Below are 25,010 nucleotides of genomic sequence, written 5' to 3'. Positions count from 1 at the left end.
CGCTGACGTTGAGAGACCAATTATCGGATCGGATTTCCTTGCTCACTACGGACTCATCATCGATATCAAAAACAAGCGACTTATAGATCCACTCACTTCTCTCACATGTAAAGGTTTTACTTACAATGGACCTTCGACAACGATTAAAACAATCTCAGGAAACAGTGCTATAACTGAAATTTTGAAGGAATTTCCCGAATTAACGAGACCTCGTCCGTTTTCGAGGAAAGCTTCCCATAATACCATGCACTACATAGAAACTAAAGGTCCTCCTGTTTTCGCAAAGCCACGCAGATTGCACCCAGCTCAACTCAAGATTGCCAAGACCGAATTCCAGATAATGTTGGACCAAGGTATATGTCGTCCATCAAAATCAAACTGGGCTTCCCCGTTGCACATGGTTTCAAAAGGACCGAATGAGTGGAGACCAACTGGTGATTATCGAAGTCTGAATCGAATTACTGTGCCGGATAACTACCCAGTGCCACATATACAGGACTTTGCGCAGAATCTGCATGGATGTAAAGTTTTCTCTAAAATAGATCTGGTCAAAGCATTTCATCATATTCCTGTAAATCCCGACGACATTCCCAAGACAGCAATCATAACTCCCTTTGGATTGTTTGAATTCGTAGTCATGCCGTTCGGACTCTCAAACGCTGCACAAACGTTCCAACGCTTCATCCACGAGGTGCTACGCAATCTCGACTTCTGTTTCTCGTATCTTGATGACGTGCTCATCGCCAGCCATGACGCAGAGCAACATCACAAGCACCTTAGAGAAGTGTTTGAAAGACTCGATAAGTACGGACTGACAATCAACACATCTAAATGCGTGTTCAATGTACCGGAAATTTCCTTCCTGGGCTATTTGGTCAATGAACACGGCTCAAAGCCTCTCCCAGACAGAGTTCGTGCAATCCAAGAATTTCCTCTTCCAGAAAACATCAAGCAGCTTCGAAGATTTCTGGGAACTTTGAACTTTTACAGGCGATTTCTACCATCTACAGCAGCTGTGCAAGCACCACTTCATTCCTTCTTGTCCAGCACCAAGAAGAATGACAAGACATCAATTCCTTGGACTCTTGAGACCAGTCAAGCATTCGAAAAATGCAAAACTCAGCTCGCTAATGCCACTCTTTTGCACCATCCTTCAGCATCATCACCATTAGTTTTACATGTGGACGCCAGTGATTTTGCTATAGGTGCCGCCTTGCATCAAGTATCTAACGATAATCAGCTACAACCACTTGCATTCTTCTCGAAGAAGCTTTCAAGCGCACAAAGAAGTTATTCTGCTTACGATAGAGAATTACTTGCAGCTTATTCTGCTGTCAAGCACTTCAGGTATATGCTAGAAGCAAGACAATTCTGTATTTGTAGTGACCATAAGCCGTTGGTGTATGCGTTCAGACAGAAACCAGAAAAGTGTTCACCTCGCCAGCTACGACAGTTGAACTTTATCAGCCAATTCACAACAGAAATTCTTCATATGAAAGGTGTCGAAAATATTCCAGCTGATACTCTTTCTAGAATATCGACCATTTCTGTACCCACACCTTTAGATTATGTGCAACTCGCAGCTGACCAAGAGAATGACAACGATCTCAAAACCATCTTAAATTCTAGTGTATCATCTTTACAACTGAAAAAACTCAGCCTTCCTGACGCAACAGCCGAAATTTGGTGTGATGTGTCAAACGGCAAAATAAGGCCTTTTGTACCAATTTCTCAACGACGACGAGCGTTTAAATCATTACATTGCTTATCACATCCTGGCATCCGAGCAACATCAAAACTGCTGAGCGACAGATTTGTTTGGCCTTCAATTAGATCTGACTGTCGTGAGTGGACTAGAGCATGTATTCCATGCCAACGCTCTAAAGTTCACCGACACACTCGATCCACGCTGGCTGAATTCAAGGTACCTAACAACCGATTTCAGCATATCAATCTTGACATAGTTGGTCCATTACCATTATGCCAAGGTTCTCGGTACCTCCTAACGATGATAGACAGATTCTCCAGGTGGATCGAAGCCTCTCCAATGCCAGACCAAACTGCCGAAACAGTCGCCAAAACATTAATTGCCACTTGGTTTTCAAGATTCGGCATACCGCACAGGATCACCACCGACCAGGGCAGACAGTTCGAGAGCCAGCTTTTCCAAAGCTTGAGCAGATATCTAGGATTCAAACATCATAAAACGACTGCTTATCATCCACAAGCAAATGGGCTGATCGAGAGACAACACCGATCGCTGAAAACTGCCCTGAGATGCCGTATTCAATCGAATCCTGCTTGGGTTGATGCTCTTCCATTCGCCCTACTGGGTCTAAGAGCAGCAGTGAAAGAAGACCTGGGATGCTCTTCCGCAGAAATCCTCTACGGAACACCATTGCAGTTGCCCGGCGAGTATTTTTCGAAAACACCAGACATTATACAATCCGATTTCGTCCATCAAATCCAAAAGCTAATGCGTTCAATGAAGCCGGTGCCTACAACAACTCACGGATACACGCCGACGTATATTCCTAGTGATCTGCAATCCGCGTCGCATGTCTTCGTACGCAACGACGCACCACATCCTGCCTTACAACCAACATATCAAGGCCCGTTTCCTGTCAAAGATCGCAGAGAAAAATTTTTCGACATTGGCATCAATGGGGCAAGCAAGAGGATCTCCATTGATCGTTTGATTCCAGCTTTCCTTGGAGATAGCTTTAAGGTACCTTCAGAAGTGCCCATACAGCCATCCAGTACAGCGTTGCCAGCACAAGCAGTACCAGCAACTGTGACTCGCTCCGGTCGTCACGTCCACTTCCCCGACAGATATTCGACCACAAATTTCGTTGACACTAGGGGGGGAGTGTGTAGTGACCGATCATAAACGATGCTCTGTGACGTCACGATGTCACGTTTTCTCGTTGTAGCGCTTTTCGCCTGGTGATGGATGGTAACCTAGCAACGGATGGCCAGAGAGTTTTTTGGAACGTTTTAATCAGTTGATTGTATTTCGTCATAGAGTATGGATGTCGCGTATAACTTGTCCGTGTGTGTAAATAAAATGTTCATGTCTTTAAAAATGAAATTTACATCTTCTCATTGCCGTCGCCTTTATACATATCAAATTTCATTAAAATCATTAAATTAAAATTTCATTAAATTTCAAGTACAGTAGTTCTAGAGATAATCGACCAAGTCTGCAAATTCTCTTAATTTCTTACACCAGTGTATTTGCCAAGTGTAGAATACAGTCAACCTTTGGGTTACGAACTTAATTCGTTCCTGAAGTACGTCCGTAAATCGAATTGTTCGCAAACCGAAATAGTTTTTCCTGTTAGTGTAAAAGGTATTGTTTTTCCAGGGACCTAAAGATCCCCAGTGTCAATTTTTACAACACTCTTTTACGCTCAAAGTGCATAACGCATGAAACCAATTGAAATCATCATCCTGACACAGAAAACACGCTTCCCTGAAGAGAAATAATTCCAATCTTATCAGCTAAACGGGCTTAATGTCCTATACCAGGGTAGAGACTAACCTATATGCCTCATCTCCTTAATTTCATCTATTAATCTCCGTGTCAAACTCCTCGAAATTTCTGTCTGCAAAGCAATCTGCTATACCTTCTAAATCGAATTCATTGTTCTGTATGGCATTTACTGCTAAGCTTTATAGGAGAGTAATATGAGTAAAGCATGACATTTTCGAGAAATCAGCAAGTATTGATTTTATGTCAGAGATTATTACAAAAACATCTCTGAAAAATTTCTTTGATGTAAACCAGTGTTTCCCAAAGTGAGCATTGTGGGCCCCTTGTGGTTACTCCAGGGGGCGATAGAAACTGCTGGTTTAACATAGGATTCTATGGGTTTGCTTTGGGGGCGATGAGGAAAAAAACATTTTTGGAGAATGTGGTGGCAAAATGAAACAAAGTTTGGGAAACTATGATGTAAACCTTCCCAAAGTTTGAAATGACATGCTGATTCATTTACTGGGTAGGAGAAGTCGTATTTGGAGAAAATATTTTCAAAAAAAAAAATTGTCATGTACCCCGTAGACTTTTCAATTTCTAATGGCTCCTTCAGAACTTTATCAGTTCTTTAGCCAAATTTTCTTTCCCCCCGCTTGCATGTTTGGGGACCAAGACAAGCTCGTAAACCTTTCTTTCTTTCAAACTGAGCACAACTCAGGTCTATCGCCATCTATGGGCAATTTACTACCTAGTAAGTTGTGCCGGAAGTGTAACTGTGCATACCTAACAGTCTGAGTGCGTATTTAGTGTTGTGTCTGATTTTTCAGTGCTGCCATCTATATTTCAGAAGTGAAGTGTAATGATTGAATATTTGCGCTTGTTGCTCTCAGTGGCGAGACTTTTTAAAGGCGAGATTGGCTCGCTTTCGAGCCTCGAAGTTGGGAACCACTGTGGCAAAGGTAGAGTTCATTCCTCGAATTTGCTGCCCTGGGCTACAGCCTAACCACTCCTGTCTCTAAGTCACTCTTTTGATCAGTCACACGCTAGCACGTGCTCTAGGTGTACTCTTTTGATCGCCCACCTGCCTGGTGCCTCGCTCTGTGTGTCTTTCTTTTGGTCACTGACATGACTTTAAATTATCTTGATTATGATTAATATAACGTGACAATTAAAATACTGTGCATATGTAAAAGGCACTGTGTCCATTTTCGTCAATATTCAGATAACAAAAGGCATCAGAAAATGGGAATTTTTTTCTCAACCACCTCGTTGGGCATTTTGTCTGTTGTGGCGTTGTATTTGTATAACGCTATTAATTTATTGTATTTTCGTTACACTATACATATAGGTATACAACATCAAGTCCTATTTCAATAAATAACAGAGGAATTTACTTTAAAAACACTTTAAACAGCTCTCTTGAAAAATTTCCCTTTTGGCACTTGGTGTCTCCAATTGTATCTCCAATGCACAGAAATATTTCAAACTGCAAATGTAAACTGTTCATCTGTCGTGTTGTTGCACACAGGGCCGTATTTATGTTTTTACCCTCCTTCCCATGCCATTACTTATAAATCATAAACAAAAGGAAAAAAGTGGTACTGTAGTGGTAGCGTCGTCTGTAGTGGTAGAGTGTCGCGTCTAAATTTTACTTTTCTGTCCTGCATTCGTATCTTACTCCGATATAATGATTCCCATATAACGGAGGGTGCTTAACCTCAGGCGTCTCCACATCGATGAAAAACACTGATAGATTTCATTTGAATGTATGCACCATACTTCCTACGTACTTGGTTACAGTCTAGCAACAAAATCAATAATACATTACATAATTTCTATACATATGATCTTCAACCGCACGTCCCAAAGTGTATCTTGAAATGATGAAATACTTTTTCAAATAGTTTTGTGGACCGATTAAAATTTTTGACGGGGCCCGTCAGTGGTTTGTGCACTCGTGTGATTTAAACACTTGCATTACTTGAATATAGTGTCCCACAATCGCCTGACGGTTTTCAGAATGAGAATAGCAAGAAAACGGTGTCATTCTTGCGGAATGTAAATGAGCGAAGTCAGCAATTTCATTAATGTTTTAAGGGATTGTATAGTTATTAAAATTTTAAAAAATTTAACTTTTTATATGGACACCCTGTGCCCAAAAACCGAATTAGAAAATTTTAGTCATGTCTCTTCTGATGCTAACGAAGAAATTTCCACGTTTCTAAAGTCTTTACACGATATTCAAAAATGAGCCACGTGTAAAATCAGTGACAAATATGCTTCACGAAACTTCATGGTTTCCAAAAAACTTGATAAGTTCATCAGTTCCCAGAAACTTTTCCATAATTTCAATTCTACTAGTAATAGAATTTATTATATTAAATTGATTCTAAATACGGATTAATATGGGATTTACTGAGTCGTAATTAATTTTTTATATTAGAATTAAAACGAAATGAGCAATAATTTACATATATTTTATTATGGTCTTTTGTTTCTATACTTCATTGAGTGTTTTTTATTGCGGTACACATGTAGTTTAATACAGTACCGTATTTGTTGGAATAAGCACCACATGAACGTATGCGTCGCTGTATCGGAAAAAAAAGAACCATCAAAATATGACATTTTGTTTATGAACTTTAGATAAGGCCCGCATCCACCATACATTTCTGATATAAAATTTTTAATTTCAGCAATGCTTGCCAAATGCTCAGTAATGATTGTCAAATGATTGCCCATTTTAAAAATGCTACTCGGTTAATTGACAGTTGAATATCACGTAATGCGGTAGGCCTATATCTTAGAAATTGTGTTTATTGAAACGAAAATGAACATACGTGCCACCACCAGTCTCTGCTGTATTTCATTAGACTATACAGAGTGTTCTGTTAATGGACCGACAAACTCTGAGGGTTGTTAGTAAGTATCAAGAGGAACAAATATTGCAATAGAACATGGTGTCGCAAACCACGTTGAGAGGATGAAAATCGCGAAAAATGCATGCAAGTTCTTAGTCCAGAGGAGACGAAAGGTGGATGTCAGTTGATCACTTAACGCGTTCACTCACTATATCTGACGTAAGCATCATCGCGATATGCGTGCGCTGGGGTAAGATCACGCGCTGCGGTCGACGTAAATTAGCGCTATTGCGGTAGTAATCACGTGTAGCAGTTCGTTGCCTGTTTCAATGAGTATCACGATGGCTGACTGCACGAATGAGGAATACGCTGATATGCATCTGATTTACGATCGAGCAAAGGGTAATGGGCGCTTAGCACAGTGGATGTACCCAACAGCAACATCCGATAAGGTGTTATCCGCACCCATACTCCTTCGCCACAATCGATCGACTACTACGACAGACGGGGGACCTTCCACCCAGCACGGCGTAATGCAGGTAGACCGCTCAATGTACGCACTCCTCAAATAGAAGAAACCGCGTTTGCCGACTCCCTTCGTCAAGTACACTAGCGGTTGCAGCTGGACTATAGCCTGTTCGCGATTTTCACCCTCTCGAAGTGGTTTGCGACACCATGCTCCATTGCAATTTTTGTTCCCCTTGATGTCTACTAACAACCCTCTGAGTTTGTCGGTCCATTAACAGAACACCCTGTACATAGGTATAGAACACGAAATCATTTTTAAATAAATAACAGTGATATCCACTTTAAAAACACTTCAAACGGCTCAGAAAGTTTCCCCTTTTGGCACACGGTTTTATCTCCGATATACAGAAATATTTCAAACTGCAAATGTAAACTGTTCACCTGTCGTTTTTGTTACACATCTGAAAAGCAAGTAAGAGAGCAATATAAAGATTGCGGAGAAAACACGATTTAACTGTATTAAGATCAGGGTGTGAGTCAATTTCATGTGGTTTTGCATCTAAAATGGAACTAAAGTATAAGAAACATTCCTCTTTTACTTAAAAGAGTACAAGCTCAAACTTTTTTCAATTTATTCATGTATCGTATAAAAACACGCAGCCTTATTGAATACAAGTATCACAGAGAAATCCAAATTATTTAAGATCGAATTGTGGTGATTGTTCATAAATTATCATTAAAGAAAACTCACAATATACGAGCCGATGAATACGAGCCATGAACTCAATACGAGCCATGAACTTATCAGAAATGAGTAGTTATATTTGACATTTGCTTACTTTGTGTTTGTCAGGAAAGTGTATAATGATGAGGAGCTTTTTTCCGTTTTTCTTGTTGGTAATCCTGCGTTTGTAACCGAATGTAGTTTTGTAAAAAAAATGTTGGTTCTGCCAAGTTCAACATTTGTTCCCCCCCCCCTTTTTGTTTTCAGGAAAACGTCGCATGAGCACAGCTGCCCCTTATCCTTATAGGACCAGTAAACGGAATCACGTGACCTCGCCTAACATTCAGCACCGTGATTTCTTCATATTCCAATTAGGAACTGCAAACGGATGTTATTCTGGATTGATCAGCTTCATCCCATTTCGGTTCCCAAACAAGTTAAAAAAATCGTATTGTAATCGAATTCATCCATTCTATTTATAGCCACTTAACACTGTTTTATTGGTGTTTACCCCTAGCCTGCCTGTTTTCCCAGATAGTTAATATATTCCAAAGACTTTCCCCAAAGCCACGACCGGAACCAATAAAAGAATCTTTGTTGCAGAAGATTCTTACTGTCCCGTCTACTCATTATACAGGAGGGCATTTTTTAGGACTAAAAAAAAGAGAATATTTTTCCCCTTCGTATTCAGTGTTTAAAGAGCCCCTCTTTTTTCCTTCCAGACCAGCGTACCAACACCCTCAAAGATAGCCCTCAAGATACCTTCTTCCCCCCCCCCCTCCTTCTTAGGGGATGTTGGCTGAACTATATATGTCTTTTTTCTAATACCTTCAGTAGGCTAATCTGAAATGAGTGCTGTTTGCTTCGCTGGAGGCCTACTCACCCTTCCACCGCTACTTGTGACAATAACTATTTGGGAAGGCGCCGAATAACACTGTAAATACGAAGGTTAGATAATCATATAAGTTTTTACTTCAACAGCAGTCTGAGTGGAAAAACACAAACAAATAAAAATAAACAATGCTTTAATAATTACATATTATTTATAATAGAAATGACACGTGCCACTTCTATACGTTTAGGAAACAAGAAAAGTTTTTTTTCTCAAAATTTTCCCCCTGGGATATATTTCACTTAACCCCCCCCCCCCCCCCCCATAAATACACTACTGGTTAAACATCTTAAAAGCAAGTAAGACAGAACAATATAAAGATTGCAGAGAAAACACGATTTGACTGTTGTCGCTGTATTAAGACCAGGATGTGAGTGAACTTCATGTGGCTTTGCACCCAAAATGAAACTAAATTACAATAAATATTCCATTTTTCGAGGCTTGCGTCACTCTCCGCTATCTACACAAGGTTTTAACAGCTGGCTGATGCGAAGATATATTTTTGGAATGAGAGAAAATTCAGGGGAGAGTTGAATTTTCTCTCTTTCCAAAAATATATCTTCGCATCACACAGCCAGCTGTAAAAAATCTTGTATGAATAGCGGAGAGTGACGTCATTCTCGGATAAGTCGCCATCTGGTAACATCGTCAGCAATTGTGAGATTTGGTCTGAATTGTGTTCGACCGTCCATGTACGGTCCCGTTCAGTGTACACGAACTCCAAGGAAAGATTAAGATATTCGTTGCTTCTAGGGGTGGTCTAGGGCGTGGGTTCGATTCCCAGCGCAGGGGCAGTTGAATTTTTTTCTCTTTCCAAAAATATACCTTCGCATCAGCCAGCTGTTAAAAACCTTACATATATTCCTTTTTTACTTTAATTTCTTAAATGAGTACTAGCTCAAACTTTTTCGGTTTATCGATGTATCGTATAAAAAAAGCATGCGTCTTACGCCTTATTGAATACAAGTATTACAGAGGATTCCAAATTACCTAAGATTGCACTGTGGTAATTGCCCATAAATTATCGTTAAAGAATACTCTCACAAAATACAAAATGTATGAACTTATCAGAAATGAGTAGCTATATTTGATATTTGCTTACTTTGTTTTGTCAGGATTAAGTCCTCCAAAGAAGATACCCCAGCCGCCTTCTTTAGGGGATGTCGGATCAATGTTGTCTTTTTTCCAACACCTTCAGTAATCTGAAATGAGTGCTGCTTTACTTCGCTGCACGCCTACTCACCCTCCCACCTCTACTTATGACAATACTATTTGGGAAGGCGGCGAATAACACTGTAAATACGAAGGTTAGATAATCATGCATTTTTTTACTTCAACGGCAGTCTGTGTGGAAAAACATGAACAATGCATTTTTATGTTCAGTCTGATAGCTGAAGACGTTCTTGTGAAAAGAAGATTGGTACATCCCTCCCAAAAAATTTTTGCCCTGGATATTCCTATTCATTTGTTATTTGCAAAGTCCATTTTTTGTATTGAACCATGCCTTGAAGTAGGGAGTGCCACATAAATAAAGCTTTTCTAGTAATTGGACAGCTTGTGTATTAGTGTTGACAACGTGTCTTATGTTGTCCGCCTCTAATCTGTAAGATTTTTTTCTCCTCTCCACTGTCTTCAACACCTATCTAACATGTATACCCACACAGTCTTTCTTTTCATATAATTTGGTGGGGGGGGACTGCCTTGAAAATCAACTTGAATTTTTTTTTTAAATTTTTCTCATTGTGCTAAGCATATTTTTTCAACTCCGTGTTAAGTGATCGTTCGGAAATAGTTGATCGGAGGTTACTTGTAATGTTAAGTCTGAGACAGAATCCTTTGGTTTCAACAAAATATGGCAGTAGTTCGGAGGTGGCCATTAGAAGAGGTTTACTGTATATGAAATTAATATTTTAATTAGGATTTTTTATTTTTTTGCAGATTTTTAAAAGGTTGAAAACTGCTTTTCACAATCATGACAACATGGCGAACACTAATGAATCAGATGTTCAAAATGAATTTGAAGCAGCTGCTACAGCATTATCACAGAACTGGCTATAGTCACTTTGTCAAGGAAGGAATGCCTTAATTTTCCAGGCCAGATCAGTTCTAAAGTGCCGAAGTCAGATAGTCCCACCAAAGCCGAAATGAGGCGCAAAATAAAACTGCTCTAGTAAAGATTGAAACGGAGGGACAAAAAAATATCAGCCCTTACGTCAATGTTAACAACGGCGCAAAAAGTATGTGGAATGCCCATGCAAACTGTTACCTTGTTAAAAGACACTTTTGGAGTTGTTCCATTTGAACTCCTAGTCATGGCCCCACATGCTAGTGCCGGGCCCCCAGGCCAGGATTTTTCGCGGGGCTCCCTACCCTCCCCCCCCCCCGAAAAATTTTGTGCACCTCCCTTGAGAAAAGATTATGGTGTATTTTTTCAGTAAAAAAAAAAGAAACCCCTTTCGGGAAGAAAAAAATGTTGAATGCCCTTCTCTTCCCCCCCCCCCCCCATGAGAAATCCTGCATACGATACGGCATTTGTATATGCAGCAAAACATCGCTACAACGATAATCGATAATAAATACATCTACAATGATATTTTTTTCAAATCTTGTTTGGAATTGCCTGGCTTAATGTTAAACTCTCAGTACAACGACATCATCTACTATGATAAACGCCTCTATAACCCGATATTCTTAGGAGAATTTTTAAATCGCTACCACAATATTTTTCACTAAATGATCACCGAAAGCTAACGTTATTTGTATTGCTGCACTTTACATGTTCTTCCATGTCAACTCCCCAATTAATGAGTACACAATGCTCTGCTTTCTTCATGTTGTCACCTCTTGTGCTTTGATTGCATAATTGTGAAAATGCCGATTTAATGCAGTTTTTTTTTTGGATAGTTTCAAGTTCATTTAAATTCTAATGTATCGCCTGTGAAATTATATCTTTTATTGAAATTTTGGGCCACCACCTGGTCATCTTCCTTAATGTGTTGATTACTGCCGGGCTATGTATGCAATAATTATTACAAAGTCTTAATTAGAGGAAAAAGTGTTAGTTTCTGGTACTCAATGTCAATATCCCGCGATTGGTGACTATACTGTGATTTCAGCGTGACTTTGCAACTTTGCTTACTTTTAGCATAATTTTTGGCAATGTTCCGCATTACTAGGCTGACCATATTTCCTCGAGAGAAATACGGGACATTGAGATTCCAATTACGGGAAAATACGGGACATCGCCAATTATCGCCAAAAATGACGCCAAAACCGAGCAAAGTTGCCAAATATTGTTAAAATTACGGTAAAATCACAATGGCGGGAAATGAAACGTTACTGCAAGTTGTGTAGATTAAAATGAATTTCACGAAAAAAACGTTCACCAAGACAAATGTGGGAGATAAATATTCTCATTTATAGTTGTAATTATCATAATATAGTTTATTAGTTGAAAAATAATTTCAATCTTTGACTTCGATAAAGAATAAAAATTCAAGTAAGCGTCGTGTAAAATACGGGAAAAACCGGGACACTTTTGCGAAAAAGTCGGGACGACCAAAAATACAGAAAATACCGGGACTGTCCCGGGAAATACGGGACGTATGGTCACCCTACGCATTACCCGTATTTCAGAGCCCAACTTCCCGTATTTTTGTTCGAGAAAATATGGTCAGCTTACTCATGTATGATTGTCCAAATTTTTAACCACGATCGGGAATAGTCTTAGTAGGCGAAAGCCCTGTATAATCATTGTTTTACTGTATTGTAAACAAAAGAATTGCCAACAAACACGGAGCTTATATTACTGATATAGTGATATAAGCTCGATGCAATAAACCCATCAAATATACAATGGTGTAGATTCTAGAAAAAACCTATGTTGTGTTTGCCTTGTGTGAGTATGCAGATAGTTGTTTACTTTATACAAAGAATGACCATTGCAGCTAATAAAGCTTATTAAGAAAGGAACCGCCGGCATACCTCTTCATTGATGTATGATTAAATACGCACACGTGTTTTTTTAAGGTTCGTAACTGCAAGCTGAAGCTTGACAAGCCTGTGTATGAGAAATTTTGCTCAGGCATCGTGGTTGCACAAGTGTGTTGACCATGTATACATGTGGGTGTTTTTCACGCTTTAGTGAACTGGACATTTTCTTTGATTTAATTTCCATACCGCAGCAAGAGAAGGCCACCTGCCAGCAACTATCCCTTCTTTTTCTGTTTACCATCTCTTATTGCCATAATGCAAGAATAGACTCAAATGTCTGTGGGGGCACGAAAATGATGTCGATACATACAGTCAGTCACGAAAGTCTACATACACCCTTAAAAATTGCATTATCGAAGAAACACAAAGGAATCAAGATCTAATTCTCTTTTTTATTCAAACATTGAACAATTCTAACATGTTTTTGATAGAAATGAATAATATCAAATTGATATTTATTTTAAAAAAAACAATTTGAGTGAAAACAGCGTGTCACAAAAGTCTACATACATGGGTGAAAAGTTTATTAATATGCATGATTTTTGCATTTGAATTGAAAATTAATATTTTGTAGGGCCTCCATTCGATTCAGTAACGGCATCCAACCTTCTGGGCATGAACTGAACTAGGTTTTCTGTCATATCCGCTTTAATTGTGGACCACTCTTTCAACAATGCCTGTTTCAAAAATGCTTTGTTGGTAACACTGTACTTTCAAACTCTTCTCTCAAGTTTATCCCATACGTATTCAATGGGATTCAAGCCAGGTGTCTGAGGAGGTGAATGAAGCTGTCTAGGTACTTCGTAAAGGAGTTATTCCTTCACAATCTTTGCAGTATGCTTTGGATCGTTATCCTGTTGGAAGATCCATTGGCTTCCGAGACCTAATTTGTCAACAGATGCTTGCAAATTATCTTGCAGTATCTTGAGGTATTAGAGACGGTCCATCTTACCTTCAATGAAAACTAATTTCCTTACACCAGACCGTGACATGCATCTCCAAACCATCGCACTGCCTCCACCATGCTGGATTGTTGGAGTCAGATTTTCAGGTTTCATTCTCTCATTTTTCCTTCTCCAAATTCCGTGACCGTCACTACAGAAAATATTATATTTGTTTTCATCTGTGAATAAGACAGTTTTCTAAAAAGCGAAATGCTTTCGATGATACTGTTTAGCAAAATTGAGCCTGTTCTTCTGATTTATGGTAGAGATCAGAGGTTTTATTCTTGGAATTCGTCCATGAAGTCCTTTCAATCTGAGAATTTGTCTGAGTGTTTCAGGATGCACAGTATTGTTGGTCATTGATACAATATGCTGCGTCAAATATTCTCAGAATATTCTCCTGGATGTAAAAATTGGAGAATAATTGAGAATATTCATTTTTCTTTTAAATTTAAATTTTTTTACTAATTTTGTGTATATTATGAAATATAAATCAGTTTTCATTTTCTGTAACATTAACAACACAGCAATTTTTGGTATAATCACCCCAATTACAACTTTTAGTTTGAGACAGGTCATGATGAGAGGGTTTAAAAGTTTGGTTAAAAAGATTTTAGAAACCTTTAGATTAAAACCTTAAAAAATTATTTTAAAGTGAGATAAATTTTCAGAAATAAGTTCCCAACAAAAGAAATTAAATCAAAGTTGCTTGATAAAGGAAGCTATTCTTATATAATCACCTTCATTCTAAGATACAGAACTGTTGTTTTCTTCAATGCACATACACTTAAATTCTGTATCGCTCACATTTCTTTAAAAGTTGTGCAATTCAGCCCTGTTAGTTTAAATTTCTTGCTTTCAAACATTAATATTGTGGTCTACAAAGTAGAGATGTAAAATTCTCGAGAATATTCTTTGGTAGGACTACTATTATAAATAGCTTGAGAATATTGTTATAAGTTCTTGATGAGAATATTCTCCTGTTATTTATAATGTAATTACATATAATATCCTTGAGAATATTCTCTGGAAGGACTACTTTCATAAATCACTGGGAAATATCGAAAATAATAAAAATTATTTTGTAGTTAATAATAGTCCTTCCAGAGAATATTCTTCAGTTACGGAAATCTTTCCAGAGTGTATTATCAAGAATATATGTAATAACATGTTTTATAATGAATAATCTCAATAAATAACTTGAGAAAAATTATTATTTTCGATAAGAATATATTCTTTAGTAATTTATAATAGTAGTCCTTTGAGAGAATATTCTCTGACCCCGTCTCTCTCTTCCCGTCAAGAAGATGGGAATATTGAAGTTTGTAGACCAAAATATTAAAGTTTGAAAGCAAGAAAATTAAACCAACAGGGCTGAATTGCACAACTTTTAAAGAAATGTGAGCAATACAGAATTTAAGTGTATGTGCATTGAAGAAAACAACAGTTCTGTATCTTAGAATGAAGGTGATTACATAAGAATAGCTTCCTTTATCAATCAACTTTGATTTAATTTCTTTTATTGTGAACTTATTTCTAAAATCTTCGTAACCAAACTTTTAAAACCTCTCATCATGACCTGGAGAATATTCTCGAACTAAAAGTTGTCATTGGGGGTGATTACACCAAAAATTGTTTTGTTGTAAATGTTTCAGGCGATGAAAACTGATTTATATTTCACAATATAAACAAAATTAGTAAAATAATTTAAATTATTTAAAAGAAAAATGAATATTCTCAATTATTCTCCAATCTTTACATCCAGGAGAATATTCTCACCACACATCTCTACTACAAACTGCAATATACCCATCTTTTTGACGGGAAGAGAGACGGAGACAGAGAATATTCTTGAGAATAATTCTCTCGAAGGACTATTATAAATTACTAGAGAATATTCTTACTGAAAATAATTATTCTCAAGTTATTTATCAAGATTATTTACTATAATACATGTTACTACATATATTCTTGATAATACTCTCTGGAAAGATTTCGGTAACTGAAGAATATTCTCATCGAGGAGAATATTCTCTGGAAGGACTATTATTAATAACTTCAGAATAATTCTTATTATTTTCTATAAGAATATTCCTCAATAATTTATGAAAGTAGTCCTTCCAGAGAATATTCTCGAGGATATTTTATGTAACTATATTTTAAATAACAGGAGAATATTCTCATCAAGAACTTATAAGAATATTCTCAAGTTATTTATAATAGTAGTCCTACCAGAGAATATTCTCCTCGATGAGAATATTTTCCGAATACACTAATTAAATGAGTTTAATTATTGCATTAAGAAATGCTACACAAGAATTTTTAATATGGAACAGAGATGCCACTGGACTTTAATTTACCTGGGTCCCGAGACCCAGGTTATTTGAAAAATCTGGGTCCTTTATGAGTGAAGGTGGGTCCCTCTCAAAATAAATTTATCTTGAAGAAAAAAAAATTATGCCCCCCCCCCCTCCATAATTCACTGGTATGTCTATGAATTTTCTTCCAGTATGCTCCAGGTCTTTGATCACCTGCTTATATTTCTTCGTTCAGACTGAGCGGTGGGTCGTGTTCCGGGTAAGAGAAGAAGGTATCTGTGAATCAAGTATAATTCATTTCTAAAAACATGTTCTATCCAAAAATGTTCATTTACTTTCATTGTCTACTAGTAGGAAAAACTTGCAAAGAACGTGCATTAGCACTGAGAATTTAACGTATGGAATTCCGCACATGTAATAAATCTAAAACAAATATACAGTTGATCCTGCTTATAACGTTTCTCCCATTTAGAATGTTTTTCCATGTTAATCCAACTTATTATGGTCCTAAGAATAAGTAATTCTCATTGCGATTTCCTGTTTAAAGTGTTTTCCTATTTATAATGTTTTTTATGACGGTTTTTGAAAAACGTTATAAGCAGGATCCACTTTAATTAACAGTTGAAGGCACACATTTATATATTCATTAATAATCAATGTATAAATTCCCTTCTGATTGATTTTACATTTCGTTAAAAAAATCGTAGCACTTTCAATATCTTCGGATTAAATTTAAAGCAAATCAGATTCTCTCTCTCGGACGCTTATCTTCTCATTCCCTATTCACACTTTGGTTTTCCTGTGGTAAAATTATTTTATTTTCCTTCCGTGATGGTCCAATATTTCTGATCTGTTGCCATTTAACTGCTACATATTTTCACACCTGAATATGGGAGCTACATCAGATTTGTGTTGAAGAAACTTAACAGTGTGCTTATATGTGTATGCCCAGCATTTGGCGTGTTTTGTGTTCAGTAGGTGGTGCCATCTATCTAGCACCGCAACTAGATACTTTCTTAAACGGGACAAGTACACATTTTGGCACACCCATGTAATGTAGAAGAAGCAGTTATGAAGGGTGAATTTGGTGCCCCCATCTAGTCCAGAGCCCAGGACAATAGACTCGCCTGCTCCTCCTAGTTACGGCCCTGCGTCTATTCCCCAAACTGGTAATGCGTGCATTTGAAGTTCAGTGTAGCCATATTTGTGTTGTAGGTCTGTGTAATCACCGTGGCAACCAGAAGTTTTTTTCAAAGGAATAGCCAACTCAAAATTTGATATCTTTAGAAAATCACATTTTTAGCCGATTACCATTGCGCAACCGCAAGTTCCAAACACGGATTTTCACCAAAAGCAAAATTTGGGGGAAGGTTATAAGTGGCCTCTTCCTTCTCCCCCCCCCCCTCCCCCAGGAGATCAAAAATTAAAAATATTTTTGCAGAGAATTAAAATATTGGAATAAAATAATTTATTTTATACTATCTGTGAAGAATTAGATCCTTGTGCCCTTCCAAAAGCCGATTCTGCTTACAAACCCATGATTTCTGTGATGCGAAACAGTGACTACCGCATAGCCCCAAAGCAGAATGCGCCGAAATCTGCGACGTACGTCGCAGAACAATTTGGAAGAATTTTAAGAAAAAGTGCAAAAAACACTATTACATGTATGGGGATTTTTTCCACAGAACATTTCCAGTCAGCCGCATAGCAGCTAGATGACAAAACTGTGTATATTCAAGGTCGAGTTTTTACAGATTCGGTTTTTTTTCCACGATATCGGGAAGGTTTTACAATTTGAACAGGCGTTCTAATTCTTTACGATTAAAAAAAAGCGCACATTCGTAATATTGTAGGAGCAAGACGAATTTACTCCGTATAAACACGGTCTTTGAATGCCAGCCAATAACCATGAAAGTACCGTAATTTCCCGTATATAGCCGGAAGGGAGAAAATCTGCAGGGTAATAAAAATCCGAAATTTGAAACTTCTGGTAACGGCCCCTCATTCAGGGAAGCAACCAAATATTCCTCATCTTATTCTTCAACAACCGGCGTGTATATCAATACAGTAGTGTACAAAGTAGTAAAACCAGTTTTTCAAGGTATCATCATACATGGTAAAAAGAAGGGGAAAAAGTGGAGGAGATTTTTCTCCCTACTTTTTTCTTAGAACTAGGAAAGAACATGTCCCGTAGAACACGTGAACAAAAGTGGAAATATTACCAGTCCTGGACACAAGTCAATGACAGTGCATGTTCACCATACGCTGCCTTCATTCAGTGATGCACTTCACGAAATGCAACTTCTCCTGCCACTAATAAATGGATAACGCCATGTTGCTCTACTTCAATCGCAAACATTCTGCTGATGTAGATGAAAAAAACGATTGCCTGTTAAATGATACTGTTAGTATCACCATCACATATGTGATTCTACACTGAATGGACTACCTAGGGCAAGTCCATTCCATTCCTCAGTAAAGATTGCCACACTCGTATAAAAATAAACAAAATTATAACAACTGTTCTGTTTTCATTTGATCAATCCTTTTGCTATTTTCTCAAAATGGTCAGTGGATCATGGCGAAAAGCTTGACATACGGGCCATGGGTTGAAGACCTTTCTGCCAGATGCAATATATTACCTTTACTTTAATCTTGAGTTTTCTCATGATATTTTTTGAAGCTGAAAAAGGAAAAAAATATATTTTTGAAGATTTTTCACAATCAATAGATTTTAGTTTATAAATTCATTTTTATTTTTATCAGACCTTTGTACAATCATCTTCAAAAGTGACTCGGGTACAAATGTTTTTTATTTAGACCATTGTTTTTGGTTTTGCCTTGAAGGAGCTTGAAAAATGTGTGAAACAGAATCGAATACTGCAAGAGTTGGATATCTAAGGAAAATTGCTAAAACTCTGGAGACTGATTGCTTTCTAGCATCTAGATATTACATGTGAGTTTTTTTTTATTTGTTAATTGTTAAATGCGGTGAAACCTTGGTATAACAATACTCTGGGCACCGAGAAAAAATATTGTCATACATAAGTTATCATTATATCGAGAGGTAGCATTACCAGTAGTTACCACCCAAATTAGGATGTTGTTGGCATCTCTTCTGAATAAGTGTTGTTAGTACCACCATAAAATAAAAGTGATTCTCATGAAATTGGCCTAAATTTTGTTCCCAGCGATTTAAGTTGAATATATTTGACGTGACTTTTTTTCATCACTTTATATTTATATTCCAGTTTCTGAAAAGTTGCCATTCTGTTTTTGATTTTTTTCTCTTCAACTGATTTTTAATAGTATCATTGTAGGCTATACTTTATGGAACAATTACCAACATGTACAAACCATAATAATAAGGCTTTTGCACTAAGTAACACTATGTAACCCTTATAGACCTGCTGGAAGGCCATTCAGGTCCCTTGAGGTCAATAGTGTGCCTATACCTATGTGTGTATGTTTGTACATGTACATATTTTTGTGCAATTAAAAAAGAATGAATTTCCATTTGTTAAGGAAATGTCCTTCTCCTGGCTGTTCCAAGCCCATTTTCAAATTTTAAAATGATAACTTTCTATCTTAAAACAAGTTATATTCTTTTTTCAAACAAAAATATATTCTTTTTTCCAATAATATGTATTTTTAGCACCAGTATATTTTCATATTTTTTTATAATTTATATATTTTTATCAATAGTTTATAGCCAAATGAAAGTTTTTCTCAGCTTTTTTTCCCCCATTCACAAGATTTGGAATACATTAGTTCAAATCCTACAAAACTAGTTGCCATTCATCAAATTTTGTATTAAGAAGGTAAAGAAGAATGTAGCCATCACTTGAACCTCCTTTTAAATCAGTTAAAGTACTATAAATTAATTCACAAATTAGGTTTATTCAGGAAGAAAGAGGCAAGTGTTTTTATTAAATGTTGTTCTCCCGGCTATTTTTTTTTTTTTTTTGTGAGAAATATATAACTGAAAATTATTTTCATTTTACCACGGGTTTGTGTTCAGAGACATCTATTATTTCTGAAATGCACGTGTTTTCAACTAGAGATGGAACGAATATTCGACCACAATTTGATATTTGGCCATTTTGCAGAGTACTCAGTTTGGCCGAATAATGCTTAGGTATTCAGCCAAATATTCGTGTAAATCCAAGCACAAAAAACTTATTTAAAACTATATTTATTGGAATTTTTTGCATAAATTAAAAATTCACTGATTATATTTTATTATGTGGTGTATATCCCTTTCTGTAAGAGAGGCTATGTCAGAGTGAATTTCTAGGATAAAGAAAACATGAAACTGGGAATAGAATCCTTCAGCAATAATATGGAAGTGAGCGTGAATTACACAAGTTCACTAACTGAAGGATATACCTAGACAAGAAACATAATGAGCTACTGAAAGAGTAAGCTACTGAGAAAATAAGTTGTAAAGTTTATGGTGCATTACTAGTTGCGAGTAAATAATGGTTTATATTTTCTTTATTAGATGTAAAATTGTGACATTGAAAAAATTGATGAACTTATTTGCATCATTCGAAAAAGTGGAAAATTGGCCCATATCACCAAACTTTTTTTATTGTATAAAATTAGAAATATTTCAAAATGAAAAAAAGCAAAAAACAAAATGGTGTACACAAAGAATTTATAATGTTACTTAGTTCAATGAAGATATACATTGAAAATAATTTGAAAAATTAAATTTAATAGTTTTATACAGTATGATAGTACTCTAGTGTTTTGTTCTTATGCATAAAAAATTAGCATGCATGTATGCGCTTTGGTGATAATGGCCAGGAAAATTCCACTTATGATGCAAATGGGTTAGCAAAGTTTGACTGTATATCATTGTTGAATTTGATTATCAGTACCATGTTCATAAAAATCTTTCAATTAAAAAAGTTTTTAATATTTATTTAAATAATAAGTTGCATAATTGAAATGCAATATCATTTAAAATTACCAATAATTTCATTTTCAAATAAAAACACCAATTTAATTTATAATTTTGATGAATTTTAAGAAAATTGATATTCTGCTGCCGAATATTCGGTATTCGATCGAAACGTCAGCCAAATATTCTGTATTCGGCCAAATCACTATTCGTCCCTATTTTCAATATGCCTAGCTCTTGATCAGTATTGCAAAACATGTAAAAATGCCTTTTTTCTGGCATTAGGGAACCAAAAGAAAGGTTTGATTATAACTTGGGGGGGGGGGATAAAAAAAAATTCTGATATCTCGGTGGCAAAATCACTCTGCAGTAATGTATATTTTTCATACATATTTGCATCTAAAGACTTTGTTTCGAGAGTGTCAGTGCTTGTCCAGAATGGAGATGAGCAACTGAGATAGATGGAATATGTTTCGATTGTCAAGCATAAATATCAAATTAAGTGGTGATACAAACAAAATTCCTCCTCAAATTTGCCTATCTCTTAACATGGTTAAATTTAAACTAATGTTTTTCACCATGAATTTTTAACAAACTTCATTGCTAACTATATTTCGTGTATTAGCAGGTAAAGAAGTGTCCTTAAGAATTTTTTAAAATTTTTTGGTTCACATTTTTTTGTAACTTTTTTTTTTTCATTTTTAGTCTAATTTTGTGAGAATAACTCTTATAAGCATTTATTTGCAGTAAAGAAATCGCATTGATTAGTTGATGAATGAATTCAAAGTAGTTTACTATACAGCACTTTCATATACTACGTAGAAAGAGCTTCACAGAACAACCACACTTTTGGAGAGTAGATAGTGCAAAATACCAATGTTATTAAGCATCTTCAAAAGCAAAAAAACTGGCAAGGAATATGAAAACATTTATTTTGAGTTAAATATTGAGAAATGTTGTTGTGGTTTCAAAATTTATTTAAAAAACATCATTATTGAGGGATTTATCCAGGGGTGACTCTAGCTCACTTGCTGTCTGGCTACAAAAACCTCATGTCATATGATGCTCTGACCCTGGTGAGAGACAGAATGAGCCAAGAGGACTCTGTGACAAACCTGATTTTTCATCCATCAGAAGCTGCACACTATCAGTCAACCATCAGTTTTTACTGCAGAACATTTCGTCAAATGAGGGCTCGTTGCAGAATAATGCAAAACATTCTGCTTTGGAGTTTGTATGACTCATCTTGGAAGCTCCTGCAAATCAAGTTTGGGATTATGACCCATTTCTCAGGAATCTCTGGCTGCAAGTGGATTTGTATGACCCATCGCAGAAGCCAGTGCTACCCATAGGTTAAAACCCCTGGTATAAACAAAAGCTTAGGCTGCTGCCCCTTACAATCTACCACCCGGGTGCGCCCTCACTTAAGCTGCCTCTGGATTTATCATAATAACAGATATCGCTGTATTGAGAGGAATTTAGTATTAGACTATAGGCAATTCCAAACAAGATTTGGAAAAATATTGTTATATATAGAAGGATTTATCTTTGTATCACGTAAAGTTGGAGCGAGGTTTCACTGTATAATGTTTTGTAAGAATTTTTTTTTTTTTCAATCATTTTGGAAAAATGGGGGAGGAGGTTGGCAGGTCAAACACTATTGATAGTATAAGATGTACAGGAAAACTGGTTACTTTTGTAGATATTACTGATTTTTGGAAAAATTTCATCTCTGCCCTTACCAAGACTTGAACCCGTCAGACCAGACGCGACCCAGGCTCTGTCCCTCCCAGGATATAAGCATTTCAGGACTTGAACCCGGGTCCCTCGAATGCCTGTGGAGTGCTCTACCCATCTAAAAGCTATAGTAACAGATAGAATACATATCAGCATATATATGCACTCCACTGGTTAAATATTCTATCTGTCACTATAGCTTAGATGGTAGAGTACTCGACCGGTATTCAAGGAACCAGGGTTCGAGTCCCGGTAGGGACAGAGATGAAATTTTTCCAAAAATCAGTATCTCTATAAAATTTGCCAGTTTTTCTGTATATCTTGTATTAACAAGTGGGAGTCGATAAGATGCTCGCCTAAAGTACCAAAGGATGTTTAGAGGTGTCGCGAGTTCAATACCCTGTTTGTCCTTGTCAGAAAACTTTCCTGACACAAGGGTATAACAAAAACAGCGACAAGACCGCAGGAAAAAATTGCTACCGCAAGGAGTCCCCCCCATCGAAGGGTTAGCGCACCAACCCCTCAACGACTTGTTTATAAAAAACAAGCCTGCCATTCAGAATCGGTAATAAATTGTAGTTCCCGGGGGGGGGGGTCCAATTAGCCCTCATGTGCAGAACAGAAAATGACCATGGTGTGACAAAAATGATCAAATGATCAAACATTAACAAGGGGAGAGTACATCTTTCTCTAAATATTATGGATAATGACTGCTTCTAAAGCTGATTTAATTCATTTATTCAATCAAAGTGACCACACAGCCCACATTTTACTGACTTCCCTTGTATTTTTTCCCAATTTCTCCAATATTTGGCCACTTATTTTGGTGGCAGCAGTATCCTGTATTTTCTGCTGTGATTCTTAATTATGTGAAAAGGGATACACATATAGGGGCAAAATTGTATTGAGTCAAGGCCACCTTTTAATATTTTGGTGATATCCTTCATAATATCTATAAAAATATTGGTTGTTCAGCTAAGTGGGGGGGATGGCGCTTCAATATTTCTTATCCCATCCAATACGTTCAATAAATGTATGTCTTTGTAGATTGTAGATGCATTGTGCGGTCATAAAAGTAGTACAGACGAGTAGTAGTATTAGTTTGAGAGAACTTCAAAGAAAAAAAGATTTTAACAATTTTTTTAACATTCCATTCTTTGTTACTTAATAAATGATAGGAATTTAACCCTTTCTTCATTGAACTTTAGTTATTCATTTATTTTTCTTTCTCTTTAATTGGATAACATTTTTATTATTATAAAAATTTTTATTATTATAAAAATTTTTATTATTATTTGCACTCTAAATTTTGTCACTGGTGGATGTTTCCCTTTCTCTAGGTTGAATGTAATGAATATGATGCAAGATGATGTGAAAGGTATGAAAATTTTTTTAAATGTTTTTAGGAAAATTAAAAAAAATTTGAAATCTAAATTTTATTAAGAGTGAGTCAATAAAATCTCAACCTTTTGCTTCATTTCATGAACTGAACAGTTTCCTTTATTTTGAATCAATTTTTATTCAATTACATTGATGTCATGGTATTTCATCATGTACACAAGAAGGGTCGTTTTAACACTAGAAGGGCCAGACTATACGTTATATACCTAAACGGGCCACTAGCAGTCATTTTGGCTACTGCTTCTTTTTAGTGCAATATATTTAATCACACTAAATTTTTACAATAAAAAATAGCAAGCATTATCTCACATGGTTAATTTTGAAGAAATTTGTATTTTTTAAGCATACAAGGTGTCCATCAAATGACTTTCCAACTATAAATATGAAAAATTAGAGGGCAAACTGTGGACAAGATTTACCATGAAAAAAGATAAACATTGCATTTACATCACGTCCTACAGTGCTCCATTTCGATCATGTACACATTTTTATAAGTATATCACTTTCTTTTTTATTCACTTTATTTCTGTGTTTGCGCACGCTATGGATAATATATACTATTATGCCACTGTAAATTTGCGCTATCCAAGAAAAACTAGGACACTGCTATACAATTTCATACTACAAATTAAGTTATAAATAATATATAATTTAAAAAATATGTACATCTTTGTCTTTCTTTTTCTTCAATATTACCTGATTCAGACCAGTCACTTCCGGAATCACTACTTTCTCTTTTGTGTAGATATAGCAAGAAGTCGTGGTTTTTGTTGTCAGAGTTTGCATCATAAATCTCCTCAGCCTCAGATTTCTTCTCCAAAATATCATTCAGCACTGATAAAATTAGACTATTTTGTTGTTCTAATAGGTCCTTTTTCTAAGAGTCATTTCTACACACTGTGAATGAACCTCTGTTTCCTTGAAAACAGATGGTGGCATGAAGAGTTATGAAATGTCATACCAAAGCAAAATCTGAGCATGCCAGGTGAACGATCAGAAGAAAAAAAGTGTCCTCAACTTTGATAACAGAGACTATAGCTCAACAAGATATAGGGTTTTGATTGTTGATAAATACTATCCCAATCAAAAGACCCTTTAGATTGCCCAGTAATGTGATGAAACGAATAGCATCATTTTATTTATTTTTTCTTATTGGTAATGTTACTGGTGAATATATATTGTGTTGTGTGTGCCATCTGCGAATGATAGGAAATAAACCTAAAAGCTAAAGTACAGTGCTTATATATATCAACACCCACCACAAGGAGAAAATATACACATAGCT

The 25,010-nt window shown here is 36.3% G+C and overlaps 1 protein-coding gene across 7 annotated transcripts in view; it reads left to right on the top strand.

The window, feature by feature from the left end:
- Positions 1 to 12,179: 12,179 nt before the first annotated feature.
- LOC149069373 (uncharacterized) overlaps positions 12,180 to 25,010 on the top strand; it is a 28,141-nt gene continuing 15,310 nt past the window's right edge. For 2 of the 7 annotated variants that reach the window (XM_089249521.1, XM_089249526.1), the window contains exons 1-3: positions 12,189 to 12,321; positions 18,499 to 18,634; positions 23,665 to 23,702. In XM_089249521.1, the coding sequence (XP_089105647.1) occupies positions 18,537 to 18,634; positions 23,665 to 23,702 (136 nt within the window). In that variant the 5' untranslated portion in view covers positions 12,189 to 12,321; positions 18,499 to 18,536. Of the gene's footprint in view, positions 12,322 to 18,444; positions 18,635 to 23,664; positions 23,703 to 25,010 lie in introns of all 7 variants that reach the window. The other 5 variants (XM_089249520.1, XM_089249525.1, XM_089249522.1 and 2 more) reach the window with 5 other exon arrangements.

The sequence above is a fragment of the Pholcus phalangioides genome, unplaced genomic scaffold (assembly GCF_987345545.1).
Source record: "Pholcus phalangioides strain wild (caught in Gottingen) unplaced genomic scaffold, Ppha-v1.0 ptg000022l_1, whole genome shotgun sequence".
NCBI lineage: Eukaryota > Metazoa > Arthropoda > Arachnida > Araneae > Pholcidae > Pholcus > Pholcus phalangioides.
This window is presented reverse-complemented; position numbering and strand designations above follow the sequence as displayed.